This window comes from Podarcis gaigeae, assembly GCF_964106915.1.
Source record: "Podarcis gaigeae genome assembly, chromosome: 16".
NCBI lineage: Eukaryota > Metazoa > Chordata > Lepidosauria > Squamata > Lacertidae > Podarcis > Podarcis gaigeae.
Genome location: NC_139693.1, coordinates 21,848,479 through 21,864,296, shown reverse-complemented (window position 1 = coordinate 21,864,296; position 15,818 = coordinate 21,848,479). Strand labels below are relative to the sequence as shown.

At 43.7% G+C, this 15,818-nt stretch overlaps 1 protein-coding gene across 2 annotated transcripts in view; it reads right to left on the bottom strand.

Moving 5' to 3' along the window:
• RASAL1 (RAS protein activator like 1) overlaps window positions 1-15,818 on the bottom strand; it is a 66,712-nt gene that overhangs the window by 36,458 nt on the left and 14,436 nt on the right. For both annotated transcript variants that reach the window (XM_083717127.1, XM_083717128.1), the window contains exons 3-5: window positions 11,262-11,375; window positions 6,451-6,512; window positions 5,936-6,065 (exon numbers count right to left, since the gene is read on the bottom strand). In XM_083717127.1, coding sequence (XP_083573253.1) covers window positions 5,936-6,065; window positions 6,451-6,512; window positions 11,262-11,375 — 306 coding nt within the window. The remainder of the gene's footprint in view (window positions 1-5,935; window positions 6,066-6,450; window positions 6,513-11,261; window positions 11,376-15,818) is intronic.

The window sequence follows — 15,818 nt, the reverse complement described above, 5'->3', positions numbered from 1 at the left end:
AAACAGGGCTACTGAAAAACTAGATACCAGGCAAGGTATCAACAGGTTTGGGGGAACCTCAAGATTTGCAGAAGTGGAGAAGATGTTGGCAAGGTTCTGAGCACGCAAAAATTGCCACAAAATTCTGCCTGCAGATCCTGTTGCTTGTATTTATTCAGCATTATATACATCACAAGTTGAAAACTCTTTTTCAAGCTGCCATAAACTCTCTGACAGCATAACACGGCTACTGCTATCACTACCAACAGACATAGGAGCCAACTCCTAGATACCATGGGGGCTGCGGCCCCCACAATAAAATATTTTAAGGATCCGCCCACGCCCCAGCTGATGGACATTCCCATTCAAATGGTGTGTGTGCACTTCGTCATGTGATTGATTATGCAGGGTGGGGCTTACCTGGGCCCCCACCCTATTTTATTCAAGTTGACACCCCTGCCCATGTAGTGCAGGGAGCCTGTTGAATTTGCACAGGGGAGTTCTGGATTCCAAAAAACCCTTTCTCTGACACAAAGCTTCCTGAGCAATCTTGGGCCAATCCCTGTATCTCAGTCTAACCTACCTTGCAGGACTGTCATGAGAATCAAGTGAGAGAGAAATATTGTCTGCTAGCTTGAATTTGTAGGGAGGGTGCTATAAAAATGTAAACAGCACTACAGTTGTACCCTGGATCCCAAACACCTTGCTAGTTGGAATGTTTTTGCTCCCAAACACCGCAAACCCCACTGATTTGCAAACATTCATTGGAAGCCAAATGTCTGACGTGGCTTCTGACTGGCTGCAGGAGCTTCCTGCAGCCAATCGGAAGCTGCGCCCTGGTTTCCAAACGTTTTGGAAGTCGAACGGCCTTCTGGAACGGATTCCGTTTGACTTCCGAGATACGACTGTACTACTAACACTACGAATTTTATTTCATAAAATTTATATGCTGCTTGGTTATTAAAAACAAAACAAAACCCTCAAATCAGTACACATAAAGTATAAAACAAGGAAACGATCAGTCAAAACAGTTAAAAAGTATTTAAAGCATTTAAAAAACAATTAAAGTCATTGATAAGCTAAAAACCAGATTAAAATACCTGTCAACATTCTACATACGTATCTGGATACTTGTACCTGAAAAAAAGGAGTTTTTAGCAGGTGTAGAAGAGAGTACAGTGAAGGGGTCTGTCGGATGTCAAGTGGCAGTGAGTTCCAAAGTTCACGCCCTGCCATGCTAAAAGATTGATTCCTTACAAATGTGGAATAAGTATTATGTGGCACCTGTAACAGGTATATTGTTCCGTATACTGAAGCAGATGAGTGGACATTTATGGGGTAAGGTGACCTACCGGCAAACTTGTCCGCAAGCTCTTCCTAGTAATAGTAATAATTTTATTTTGCTCCCCTGTTGTCATATTAAAAAGGGCTTAACAGCAACTGACTAAAGAGGAGTAGAGAACAAGAAAATGTGCCTCCATCAATTTAAAAAATAAAAAATCTGTTTCCAGCCTAACAGAGGTCCCCCTGAGCATGTACAGAGTGCCATTCCCCTTTACCACTGACCAACTCCAACCTGTGCCAAAAACACCTAGAACTCAGGCAAGATTCGCTTTGCAAATAAGTATTCCCTGTGCCCCCATTCTGAGGACCATGTCAGTTCAATATGAAGCAGAGATGTCTTTAGGCAACAGGACTTATGCTATTCCACTCACACCACTGCCAACCCCTTATTCCTTGACTGCTGCCACTCATTCCATTCTTTTTTCCACTCACCCCTATGATCCACCCATTTCTATTGGCTAACCGGTTGCCTAGGTTCCCAGTTGAGCATCCAGGAGAGAAGGATGCTTTTTCATTGTCTCTGACCACCCGTTCCTTTTCCCTAACCCTCTCAGTTCCCACGCACTGAACCCTTCAGCAGCATCACACCTGCAAAGCGCAGCATTGAGAGAAATGTAGCGGTCTCATCCAGAATGGTATCTCTTGCACTGAGTTACATAGTATGCGGTGTAGCGATTAGCCTTCTTTATGGTCCAGCTCTCAGTTCTATACAGTAGTGATGTATGGAAGTGAGAGGTGGACCATAAAGAAGGCTGATCGCCAAAGAATTGATGCTTTTTAATTATGGTGCTGGAGGAGACTCTTGAGAGTCCCATGGACTGCAAGAAGATCAAACCTATCCATTCTGAAGGAAATCAGCCCTGAGTGCTCACTGGAAGGACAGATCCTGAAGCTGAGGCTCCAATACTTTGGCCACCTCATGAGAAGAGAAGACTCCCTGGAAAAGACCCTGATGTTGGGAAAGATGGAGGGCACAAGGAGAAGGGGACGACAGAGGGACGAGATGGCTGGACAGTGTTCTCGAAGCTACCAGCATGAGTTTGACCAAACTGCGGGAGGCAGTGGAAGACAGGAGTGCCTGGCGTGCTCTGGACCATGAGGTATCGAAGAGTCAGACACGACTAAACGACTAAACAACAGCAGCAGCAGCAACAGCAACAGTTAGAGTGCTGGACCAAGATGTGGGAGACCAGGGTTTGAATCCCCACTCCACCACATGAGGGTGCAACCTTGGGCTAGTCGCTGCCTCTCAGCCTAACCTACCTCACAGGGTTGGTGTGGGGATTAAATGAGGAGCAGGGTTGGGGGGGGGGAGGGCCGTGTATTCGACCCTGAGCTCCTTAGAGGAAAAGGTGGGAGATAGATGATAGATAGATAGATAGATAGATAGATAGATAGATAGATGATAGATAGATAGATAGATAGATAGATAGATGATAGATAGATAGATAGATAGATAGATAGATAGATAGATAGATGATAGATAGATAGATGATAGATGATAGATAGATAGATAGATAGATAGATAGATAGATAGATAGATAGATGATAGATAGATAGATAGATAGATAGATAGATAGATAGATAGAAGATAGATAGATAGATAGATAGATAGATAGATAGATAGATAGATAGATAGATATAGATAGATGATAGATAGATGATAGATAGATAGATATAGATAGATGATAGATAGATGATAGATAGATAGATAGAGATAGATAGATAGATAGATAGATGATAGATAGATAGATAGATGATAGATAGATAGATAGATAGATAGATAGATAGATAGATAGATAGATAGATAGATATAGATGATAGATAGATAGATAGATAGATAGATAGATAGATAGATAGATAGATAGATGATAGATAGATAGATAGATAGATAGATAGATAGATATAGATAGATAGATGCTGGAGATCAGTCACTTTCTTCTCTGAAGGCACAACTTCTGACCACCAAGAGCTCCTTCCTTCCATCCCAGGCAAGTAGCATTTTAAACATTAAAACACCAGCCGTAGTTCAGTGGTATAAATGTATGGGGTGGAAGTTGCCCTGGAGAGAGTCCTGAGGGCCAGGCAGAGAAAAGTGGGGAGAGCTGCATTTGGCCCCCAGGCCAAACACTTGGACCTCCCTGCATATTCCTGAGGACTAGCACCTTGACTTGAAAAGCAAAACCTTCAAAAATGGCACAAACCACAACAAGGGCTACCATTTTGTTATCCATCCCAGCTAAATATGTGAAAGAAGCATTTTGTCACAGAAAATCAAAAGCCTGACCTGAAAAGACAACATTAAAAAAAAATATCAAGATAAATGTGAGCTGTCCCTAAATCCACCACCCACCCAACCCTCCAGTCCTGCCAAATCTTTTCACAGCCCCAGTGTTCATTTTTATTATGATTATTCATAAGGTGTTAATTATCTCACTTTCTAAGGGACTGGGAGGCAGCCAAGAGTGCATGAAGATTCACACTCAGTTTCAGCAGGCACAACACCTTTTTATTATAGCCACCTTTCTTTTTCTCACTGGGAGAGGGGGAAGTGAGGAAAGTGAACACCTCCAAGCTCTCTTCTAGCTTTTCAACTTTTTAATTTTTAAAAATCTAGCATATATCATCAAAAAAGATGTTCCACAACAGCCACCCCACCCCACCCCAACATTTTCCAAACCTGTTTCTTTTGGGTTGCATCCAATGTTGCACTAAGTTAAAGTTATATATGCATTTCAAAATGTACAGGCAAGTTACCGGTAATTTTTTTGCATGTTCCTTTCCCCTCCCCCCCCAAAAAAAAATATCCTGGGAACTGTAGCTCTGTGCAGGGCAAACTACACTTCCCTCAGGTTTCTTTGGGGAGATGTCATGACTGTCAAGACTGCCAATGTATTATCGTGGATAGAGTGTCAGTCTAGGACCTGGGAGTAAAGGTAAAGGGACCCCTGACCATTAGGTCCAGTCATGACTGACTCTGGGGTTGCGGCGCTCATCTCGCTTTATTGGCCGAGGGAGCCAGCGTACAGCTTCTGGGTCATGTGGCCAGCAAGACTAAGCCGCTTCTGGTGAACCAGAGCAGTGCACGGAAACGCCGTTTACCTTCCCGCCAGAGCAGTACCTATTTATCTACTTGCACTTTGATGTGCTTTTGAACTGCTAGGTTGGCAGGAGCAGGGTCTGAGCAACAGGAGCTCACCCCGTCACAGGGATTCGAACCTCCAACCTTCTGATCTGCAAGTCCTAGGCTCTGTGGTTTAACCCACAGCGCCAGGGTTTAAATCCCTACTTGGCCATGAAGCTCACTGGGTGATCACTGTCTCTCAGCCTAACCTACCTCACAGGGTTGTTGTGGAGATTAAATGAAGGGGGGGGAACCATTCATGCCACCTTGAGCTCAGGGAGGAAAACAGATGCACAGTTTAAATCGAAGCAAAAGCATTCTAAAAAGCAGTTTTAGTTCCCTTCCAACCAGTGATCTCGGAGTGGCCAGGAACAATATCCTTCAGCCATCAAATACCTGAGTCGACAGGGATGTTTTCAAATCCACCCTGAAAGTTAGTAAGGATGGAGACGGGGCGCACCTTGCTAAAGAGGACATTCCACAAGTGAGGAGCCCCCACTGAGAAGGCCCTGCCGTGGGTCAGCAGCAAGCAGGCAGCACCAACAAGGCCTCATCTGCCAGTCATAGGATAAAGATGATTGATATTGAGGAAGGCGCTCTTTGAAGTATAATAGCGCTTAGTTTAAATGTAAGGTGTGGGTGTGACAACAGAAGCCTTCCATGCAAGCAGATGCTCTCAAGGAGGGCCTGACACAGGGCCTGTGAAGGGTATATATCCAGAAAATAATCCCCAGGCTTCAGATGCACTCTCTCTCTCATATAGACAGACAGACAGACAGACAGACAGACAGACAGACAGTTTGTGTGTGCGTGTGTGTGTGTACACACACACATATATATATACATACAGTGTTTTCTATTTTACAATTTAAAGTACTAATTTTTACATCCTTAAGATATCAATGACTTCCCTTCTCCTCTTTCCATGGTTCATTTTACATATCATAAGTCCCTGCATATTTTAAAGAAACTACACCATTCAGTATTCCAGTATTGCATCCATCAAAACTTATTTACACTGTTGAATTTAAGCGTTTTCAGCTGTACACAGTTATTTCCCATATATTCAATAAACGTTTTCCATTATTCTATTCGTTCTCTTATTCTATATGTTAAGTCTGCAAGCTGTGCATATTCTGTCAAATTAAGTTACCATTCTTCTTTGGTTGGTACTTCCCTCGCTTTCCATTTTTGGGCTAACGAAACATGGACTGCAGAAGTGGCATACATAAATAACATTTTTTGACACCTGGGAATTTCAGTCTGAAATATCCCCAACAGAAAGGGCTCTGGGTTTTTTTTTGGAAAGTACTTTTAAACATTTTTTTTCCAATTCATTATGGATCATTTCCCAAAACTCTTTTACCCTTTTACAAGTCCACCACACATGAAAGAACGTTCCCTTCACTTTGTATCAGCTTGAGATGCACTCTTGAGCTAGAAAGGGAAGAGGGGGAGGAGGACACACAGAAAAAACCCTTCTTCTACCTGGCTTCAATGACATGGCAGCACAGCACCCTCTTGTGGGATTCCTCCACCACCTGCAGCTCCACCGAGATCTCCCCCTGCACCTCCTCATTGGGATCCACAGGGCTCAGGTTGATCCAGCTGTCAATTCCTGCATTGGAGGGAGGGGGGGTGGGACAGCAGAAGTTTGCAGAAGAACTCTCTCTCTCTCTCTCTCTCTCTCTCTCTCTATATATATATATCCCTTTCCATATGAAAATTGTTGACGGTCTTGGCAGACAGTTTAGGGATTTTTCTATCTGTTAACAACATTTGTTTGTTTGTTTGTTGGCATCAACATTTGTTTTGTTTTGTTTTGTTTTGTTTTTGTTGATGTTTGTTTGCTTTCTTGTTTGCATGCCGCACATCTGTCTGGGATGGCCCAGCCCCTCTAGGTGGCTCCCAACAAAAAATAGTAGGAAACACAATACAACATCACCACCACCCCCCCGCAGCCATTGGTCACCCTTCCCACTAGGGTGCCCACTGGCACCTACCCCGAGAGTGAGATGAGATGAAGTCTTTGCTGAGGGAGATTTTGCCGATGGCATCATCATGCCTGCAAGGAGACAAAGAACAGAAATGGTATACGACGGGACTGAAAGAGGAGCACAGGAAGCTGGCAGGGTTGTTGTGGAGTTTGTGCAACCCTGATTTTTAAGCAAATCATTTGCCCTTCCCAGACTAATTTGCAGAGTGGAACAGTTACCCTTCCATCTTTGCACTCCGCTGAATTCTGCAATGCAATATCTGACAGATAGATATAACCTACACAGACACACATATCTAAAAATGCCTATACACATACAAAAATGCCTATTTGGTGGTGGTGGGGAATACTACTACTACTACTACTACTACTACTAATAATAATAATAATATTTATCTATACCCCGCCCATCTGGCTGGGTGGCTTCCAACAGAACACTAAAATAAAATACAATAACCTGTTGCTATTGTTTAGTCGTTTAGTGGTGTCCGACTCTTCGTGACCCCATGGACCAGAGCACGCCAGGCACTCCTGTCTTCCACTGCCTCCCCCAGCTTGGTCAAATTCATGTTCGTAGCTTCGAGAACACTGTCCAACCATCTTGTCTTCTGTCGTCCCCTTTTCCTTGTGCCCTCCATCTTTCCCAACATCAGGGTCTTTTCCAGGGAGTCTTCTCTTCTCATGAGGTGGCCAAAGTATTGGAGCCTCAGCTTCAGGATCTGTCCTTCCAGTGAGCACTCAGGGCTGATTTCCTTATACAATAACCTATTAAACATTAAAAGCTTCCCTAAACAGGGCTGTGTTGTATCCCCTGTATCCACTGTAGTGCTACGTACCTCATCCCACCAGTGAAAAAAATCATGTCTGCAGAATGGAACTTCCCTTTGTATGCCTTCCCCCAGATCTGCCCCACAGAGGGGACCCCTAGGAGAGAGTAAGGGGCCTACAGGGACGGGGAGGAAAATGGGGAAAGTTCCATTGCCCAAGGTTAAATCCTAGCACTGACCAAACAAGTTATCTGGATACTGCCCAATGGGTAGGGAAAATGCAGATTGTTGTCGCGGAAACAAGGCTTTTGAACAGACGAACTCAAAACAGGCGTTGGGAGGAAACAGATGGATCCACCTGTTCCTAGTCCTTCTCATGCAATACATCTTCTTCTCCAGGAGGCGGCCCACAAAAAAAGCCTATTCTCTCCAGAGCAACGCAAAGCCCTGAAGAAGCAGACAGAGGCAGAGGGTCTCCACTCACAGAGAAGGCTTTGCATCCCATTCAGCCCATCCAAGAGGGTTTGAAGGTTGTCAAGGTAGGCAGCTCCCCGTGTCGCCCCCAACTCCACCACAGCAGGAATGGGTTAATCAGTCAGTTTTGGGTTTCGGTCCATTTTTCATTTCGCCAACCTTAAATCCAGTTCTTGGCATTTCTGCATCGGTGTGCAATTTTAATTTTTTTAAGGTTTCGATGAAAACTCACCAGCATTTCCATGCAAATTCCCCCCCCCCCATGCTCTCATTTATATGTGCTGTTTCTCTTAATATAATGCATTTTTTGCAACCAAACTTCCCATAATATTATTTAATGGTTCTTGTATTTGTTTCAAAGCAAACAGAAAATGATCAAATCCCTCCTAATATTTTCGTACGTTACACTTCACTCCAGCAAATGTCCTTCGATACACACAGATTGAAGGGACAATAAATCCTTGGGCCAGAACCTGCGGTACTGTCCAGGGTCCTGAACCTACCCTGTTCGTGATCAACACCAGCTAACATCCTTACCTTGTTCAGTCTCACCTGAGCCATTGCCTCGCTGGGGCGACGGGAACCTTGGTGGATCAGAAAAGCTACCAGTGGCTAGTAGCTACGTAGGCTACATCCCATCCCTAGCCACACACACTCCATCGGACCAGCATTGCCCCATCCTTGTGCTTTTTGGCCTAGCCAGAAATGTGTCCTCAATCTCTTGACAAAATGATTCTTGCCTACCTGGGCGGAGGATAGAGAGGGGCAGGTGAGTGCGGGGGGGAAAGTAGCCTACTATACAAAGGTAAATTTTGTGGTCCCGCCCACTTTTGCCACTGGCCTCGCCCACCACTGGCATGTGGCCCCCGAGAAGGTTTCCCCAAGTGGAATGTGGCCCTTGCACTAAGTTAATCAGAGTTAAACCATTCCAGGGGGTGAGGCGGAGAGACAGCACCCAGCCCAAGGTCACCCAGTGAGCTTCATTGCATAATAATAATAATAATAATTTTATTTATACCCGCCCTTCCCAGGCAGAGCCAGGCTCAGGGTGGCTAACACCAGTAAAATTACAATAAAAATATAATGAGGGGGGAACCAATTCAAAATACAGGTTAAAATACAATTTAAAATGCAGCCTCATTTTAAAAGTAGCCCATAGATCAAAATCATAAGGGGAGGGAAACATAAGGGTCAGACTGAGTCCAAACCAAAGTCCAGGCGGAACGGCTCTGTCTTGCAGGCCCTGAGGAAAGATGTCAAGTCTCGCAGGGCCCTAGTCTCTTGTGACAGAGCGTTCCACCAAGTCGGGGCCAGTACTGAAGATCCACCTCACAATAATGATTTAAATCACTAGTCAATAAGACTTGATTTAAATCACTAGTCAGTAAGACTTGATTTAAATCTTTTTCTTTCTTTTTTTTACAGAAAGACCCATTGCTAGTATAATCTTAATATTTACAACCAGTTGAAGGTTTCATTTTCTGAATAATAAATTTTCAGAGTAGTTTTTACAGTTATATAAAAAATTACTGATTTGGTTATACTATTAGAAATACATAGACCGATAATTCTGAAATTATTGTGAGGTTTAATAAGTTAACTGTTTATATTTGGACAAGTTTTCTGCTCTACTTTATTGGAAGGAGAAAAATAATAATTTCCTTAATAACAATTTAAACAATTTATTTAACTAAAGCAATAACATTATAGCAAATGTATCCATGTTTGTTAACTGATGTGGTTAAACTTCTTTTAAAATAAAACAGACTGAGTTTTAGCAAACATGAAAAACTTAAAACAAATCCTTATTTCCTGATGAACAGCCTTTGGACTATAATGTAATGTAAATAGAAAACTATCTTTAGAAAGATTTTTCCTCCAAAAGCATTTTATTTTAAAAAACCAATTTAAATTTTAAAAATCCGATTTAAATTTTAAAAAAATCTGATTTAAATTTTTAAAAATCTGAACATGAACATAATTTTCAGATTTTTAATGTGGGTGGATTTGTGTATTGGGGGTGGGGTGGGGTTGTGTTATGTTGTAAATAAAATTCCAATAATTTGTTTTTTTAAAAAACAAAAGAGAAGAAAAAAACAAATTTTAAAAAATCTGATTTTTTTAAAAAATAACCATTGATTTTTATCTACCCTGCTTGTCACTTACAGAGCAATTGTAGCTCCAGTGAATTATTTTATTGTTCTTAAGAGATTTGTAAAGGTGGTTTTATTGGAGTCTGCCGAAAGGATTTCATCGCTGTGCTCTCAACCCAGCCTGCCTTACAGGGTTGTCGTGAAGACAAAAAGGGGGGGCAGGGGAACGACGCATGGCACCGTGAGCTCCTTGGAGGAGAGGTGGAATATAAATGCAATGAGTAAATAAACATAAAGTAATGCTACAAGGGAAGTTATTAGTGACTCCTACCCTAAGGGGCTCAGGAAATGCATTCCTCAAATCCAAGAACAAGAGAGTGTTATTCTGTCATATGTCTTAAGGCAACCAGATGGACTACGTACACTAATCACGCTGAGCCTGATAGAACCCATTGACCTTTATCAGTTGTAAGATGTTTGATCTGCATTGAGTCAAGAGCCATCTCAGCTCATGTAGACAGATAAACGACAGACATTAGAGCAGAACTTCCCTGGGAGAATATTGAAACCTTCAAATACAGTGGTACCTTCAGGTTACATGTGCTTCAGGTTACATACGATTCAGGTTACAGACTCCACCAACCCAGAAATAGTACCTCGGGTTAAGAACTTTGCTTCAGGATGAGAACAGAAATTGTGCTCCGGCGGCGTGGCAGCAGCAGGAGGCCCCATTAGCTAAAGTGGTCTTCAGGTTAAGAACAGTTTCAGTTTAAGTACAGACCTCCGGAACGAATTAAGTACTTAACCTGAGGTACACTGTATTGTATTGGATCAGTAGCCTCTTAAACATGTTCTTGTAGTCTATCACCATTATACAGTTGCCTAGAGAGGTCTTTTCCATCGTAGCCTCTCCAAACAGGGTAATAGCGAAGAATCGCTTGGGGTATTGCTGGGTATTATTCCTGTTGTTGTTTAGTCATTAGTTGTGTCCGGCTCTTCGTGACCCCATGGACCAGAGCACGCCAGGCCCTCCTGTCTTCCACTGCCTCCCCCAGCTTGGTCAAATTCATGTTCGTAGCTTCGAGAACACTGTCCAGCCATCTCGTCCCTCTGTCGTCCCCTTCTCCTTGTGCCCTCCATCTTTCCCAACATCAGGGTCTTTTCCAGGGAGTCTTCTCTTCTCATGAGGTGGCCAGAGTATTGGAGCCTCAGCTTCAGGATCTGTCCTTCCAGTGAGCACTCAGGGCCGATTTCCTTAAGAATTGATAGGTTTGATCTTCTTGCAGTCCATGGGACTGTCAAGACTCTCCTCCATACCATAATTCAAAAGCATCAATTCTTCAGCGATCAGCCTTCTTTATGGTCCAGCTCTCACTTCCACACATCACTACTGGGTATTATTCCTACCTCCTCAAAATACAATGGTCTTCTGCATACACAGCCCATTACAACCCACCTTCTCTGGTGCCCATTCCCCTACTTACCCAATGGTGTCTTCATCCAGAACATAGAAGGAGAGGTTGTGGAACCCCATTGGAAGGTGCAGAGTATATTCTTCCCCCCAGAAAGGATTGAGGTTCTTCCACACCGTGGCAGTTCTGCAGAGGGGAAGCAGAGAAGAGGTCAACACTGGATGTGTGGCAGTCTTTTGAGGTGTCAGGAACCCAGATCCTCAAGTATATATATAGCGTGGGGAACCTTTGTCCCTCCAGAGGTTGCAGAACTCATAACTCCCATCATCCCAGACCACTGGCCATGTTTGCTGGGGCTGATGGGAGTTGTAGTTCAGCAACATCAGGAGGGCTAAAGGTTCCCTATGCCTGATATATATATATATGTATGTTCCCACTCTATTTTTGTAGCTGCAGGTTGTTTTTAATCTTGTGATTTAATGTTGTAACACACCCTGGGACCTTGGGGTGAAAGGTGGGTGAAATAATAATAATAATAATAATAATAATAATAATAATAATAATAATTTTACTTGTTATTATTGTTAATTAATCAACCTCCCTCAAAAGAGCCCAGAATGATATACATAAAACCTATGGGCAAAATGTATTTTTTTTATTTAAAATATATATATATTAGATTTATATACTGTCCTTTCATTGTGGAAGGACGTGTGGATCCAGAATTGGCCTCCATGGTTACTTATGGACTCACTGTTAAAACCGTAATTATGGGAGACAATCTTACTTGGCGACGAGTGATCGCCAAAGAAGAAGATGACTGCCGTTCATTATAACACCACAGGGCAGTTCACAGAATAAAATACAGTAAATAAGAAAAACAAAACAGCAAAACAATACCCCCACAAACACACACTTCCCACAGACACATTTAAAAGGTGGTAGAATATGAATCAGCCAAAGGCTTGGTTGAAGAGGAACTTTTTCACATGATGCTTAAAAATATATAATGAAGGTACCAGGCAAACCTCCCTGGGGAGAGCATTCTGCAGATGGGGAGCCACTGCATAGAAGGCCCCGTTCTGGACCTCACATGGAGGAGGCACACAAATAAAGGCATCAAATGATGACCACAGAGTCTGGGATGGCTTATACCGTGAAAATACAGCAAAACAGCACTAAAACCATATGCACACTAAGAAGAGCCCTGCTGGATCACACCAAAGGGGGCCATCGAGTCCAGCATCCTGTTCTCACAGTTGCCTTAATAGGAAACCTGCAAATTAGAACTCATAACCCACCTACTTTCAGCAGCCAGAAGCATCATAGCCAGACACTGGGGAGACCTGTCAGGAGTAAGCATGGACCAATGGTACTAAATAGTATGGGAAACAGCCCTACTAGAATTATTAACCAATAAACTGAAACTGACACGGGGACAAATAGAAGAAGACTCCTTCACCCCGGTATGGCTCCCCTTTATCGCATACACAGCCCAACAAGACAACGACAAAAACCCACCAACAGCATACAAATCAATATGGCAAACCTGATCCAAAACACCCACCCCCCCCCCACTCACACATGAAAACAAAGACCACCACAGCCAACCACAAATGAATAACCACACCCTAGGCCAACCCCAACCTCTCTCACCACCAAAGGAACACAAGCGAGCAGCAAAGAACCTGCACAAGCAACCCTGACACCAAACCCTACATATAGTAAGTAAAATAGTAATTCTCTCCTCGCCTAGAATTCCTACCAACTGGTATTCAGATGCATACTGCCTCCAACAGTGGGTGGAGAATATAGTTGCAGCAGCTAGTCACCACAGAGAGCCTCATCCTCCATAAAATGGTCCAACCCTCTTCTAAAGGCCTCCAAGTTGGAGGCCAATCGCGACACCTTGTGTGGGTACGAGTTCTGCTGTGTGAAGCGGGTCTGTCCTGTATCTTTCAACATTTAGGATGTCCCTAAGATCTAGTATTCTAACAGTGGGAGAAAAACCTTCTCCCTATATCCATTTTTTTCCACGTCATGTGTCATTTTATACACCTAATTTTATACAGGAAGCATTGCCAGATTATCAGTTTCTAATCTCTCGTGTTTCCTCTCGTTCTTATTCACCATTTTTAGAGCTAACTAGGGAACACTTTGTTGGAGAGGGTGGTCAAGTCAGGAGTCTGCCCAGAAGGACCGTTGGTGCTTAATGCCTTCTATGCAACACATTGTTAACCTATGGAACTCCCTCCCACAGGAAGCAGTGATGACCACCAACTTGGATGACTTTGAAAGAGGACTGGACAAATTTGCAGAGCAGAAGGCCATCAGTGGCTATGAGAACTGCATGCTGGATGAGCTGGGGCATTGGCCTGATCCAGTAGACTATTGATTGATTGGTTGGTTGATTGATTGATTGATTGATTGATTGATTGATTGACTGAGTGATTGAGTGGGTGATTGAGTGACTGAGTGACTGATTGCATTTATATCCCGCTTTTTCTCTAAGGAGCTCATTTAACCCCCACAACAACCCTGTGAGGTAGGTTAGCCTGAGAGGCAGTGATTGACTCAAGGTCACACCCAGTGAACTTCATGGCTGAGTGGGGATTCGAACCCTGGTCTCCCAGGTTGTCCTAGTGCAATTCTCTAACCACTGCACCACCTTGGCTTTCTCTTATTCTTCTGTTCATATGTCTTTCATCTCTCCCCCCCACCCACCCCTCAGCACAGCCAGGGACTGATTCAACCACCTGGTTAATCGTTCACCATCCTAAGGAGCAAATCTTTACAGAGCCATGTTGCTCTGTCTTCAAGCCACTTAAAATGTTGTCAGTTTGCTCTTGATCAAATATTTGAGGAAGGATAAGATGAGAAGGGTGTGTCAAGGCTGGACGGATCAGACAGCCTGAAGCTCTCTGAGGCTTTTGCCAATTATCCAGCCCAGGAAAACAAGCACAGGGTTCCTTAACACCTCTGGGCACTGGGCAATGTCAAATGGCTGACAAGCTGTCAATCATGCTAACAGGCTGCCAGTATGGTGACCCTACCACATATTCCACAGGAGAGAAAGTGGAGGATGAAGGAATACTGTAAATGGTGCTAATAGAAGCTATCAGGACCTGTAAAAAAAAACCCTTTAAAATCCCAAAGTACGTAGTGCCTTTGGGACAGGCTGTAGCTCAGTGGTTAGGACACTTGCTTGGCCTGCAAAAGGTTCCGGGTTCGGCCACTGACATCTCCAGGAAGGGCTAGGAGAGACCCCCTGTCTGTAACCCTGGAGAGCAGGTGCTAGTGAGTATAGAGTGTTGTGGTCTAAACCACTGAGCCTAGGGCTTGCCAATCGGAAGGTTGGCGGTTCGAATCCCTGCGACGGGGTGAGCTCCCATTGCTTGGTACCTGCTCCTGCCAACCTAGCAGTTTGAAAGCACGTCAAAGTGCAAGTAGATCAATAGGTACCACTGCGGCGGGAAGGTAAAGGGGGTTTCTGTGCACTGCTCTGGTTTCGCCAGAAGCAGCTTAGTCATGCTGGCCACATGACTCAGAAAAACTGTCTGCAGACAAATGCCGGCTCCCTTGGCCAGTAAAGTGTGATGAGCACCACAACCCCATAGTCGTTCATGACTGAACTTACGTCCTTTACGTTTACCTTTACCTTTTTAAGCTTGATGGGCCAGTGCTCTAACTCCCAGAGTTCCCTGGGAAGAGGGACTGATTGTTAAATCAACTCTGGGGATTGTAGCTCCCATAATTCTTTGGGGAAACATATACCATGCTGCTTTAAACAAATGCATCCTGACTTTGGTGCAACTTCATCTAAACCATATCCTCCAACATTTCTCCGATGAAAATAAAGACGTCTCAATCCATAATGATAATTTTGCTATTTATACCCCACACATTTTACCGGTTTGCCCCAGCCACTCTGGGCAGCTTACAACATATATAAAAACATAATAAAACATTAATATTTTTTTAAAAAAAAACCTTCCCTATCCAGGGCTGCCTTCAGACGGCTCGGTGAGTCGGCTAACTCCATACCCTCCAACATTTCTCCAATGAAAATAGGGATGTCCTAAGGAAAAGTGGGACATTCCTGGATCAAGCCAGAAACAGGGGCAGCTTCTTTAAATCTGGGATGTCCCTGGAAAATAGGGACACTTGGAGGGTCTGCTAACCTTCCTGCCCACAAACCAGGAGGAAGACTTGCTAAATGGCCAATGTCATCTAAACTCCCCGCAAACAGAGCTAACAAAATCTAGATGGGCCATCAGCCTGATACAGAGGCTCGTCTTAGGTGGGATAACAAGGGCTTTTTTTCAGCCAGAACTCACCAGAACTCAGTTCCAACACCTCACAGGTAGGTGCCATTGACATTAAAAGAGAACAAGGGAGGCGTTCATGGCGATTGCCAGCATCTCTTATTCTAGAAAAAATAGCACCTTGCTTTAATGCAACGTTATCTAGTCTCCTTGCAGACAACGTTATCTAGTCTCCCTGGAAGTGCTACCTGCTCCCCTGGCTATGTGCAGGTCCATGGGCCCTTAAAATAACACAAGCAAAAATCCCAACTGAGATGTCTGGCCTCCTGCTCTCAAACATTAAGCTGCGGAAAACCTCGTGGCG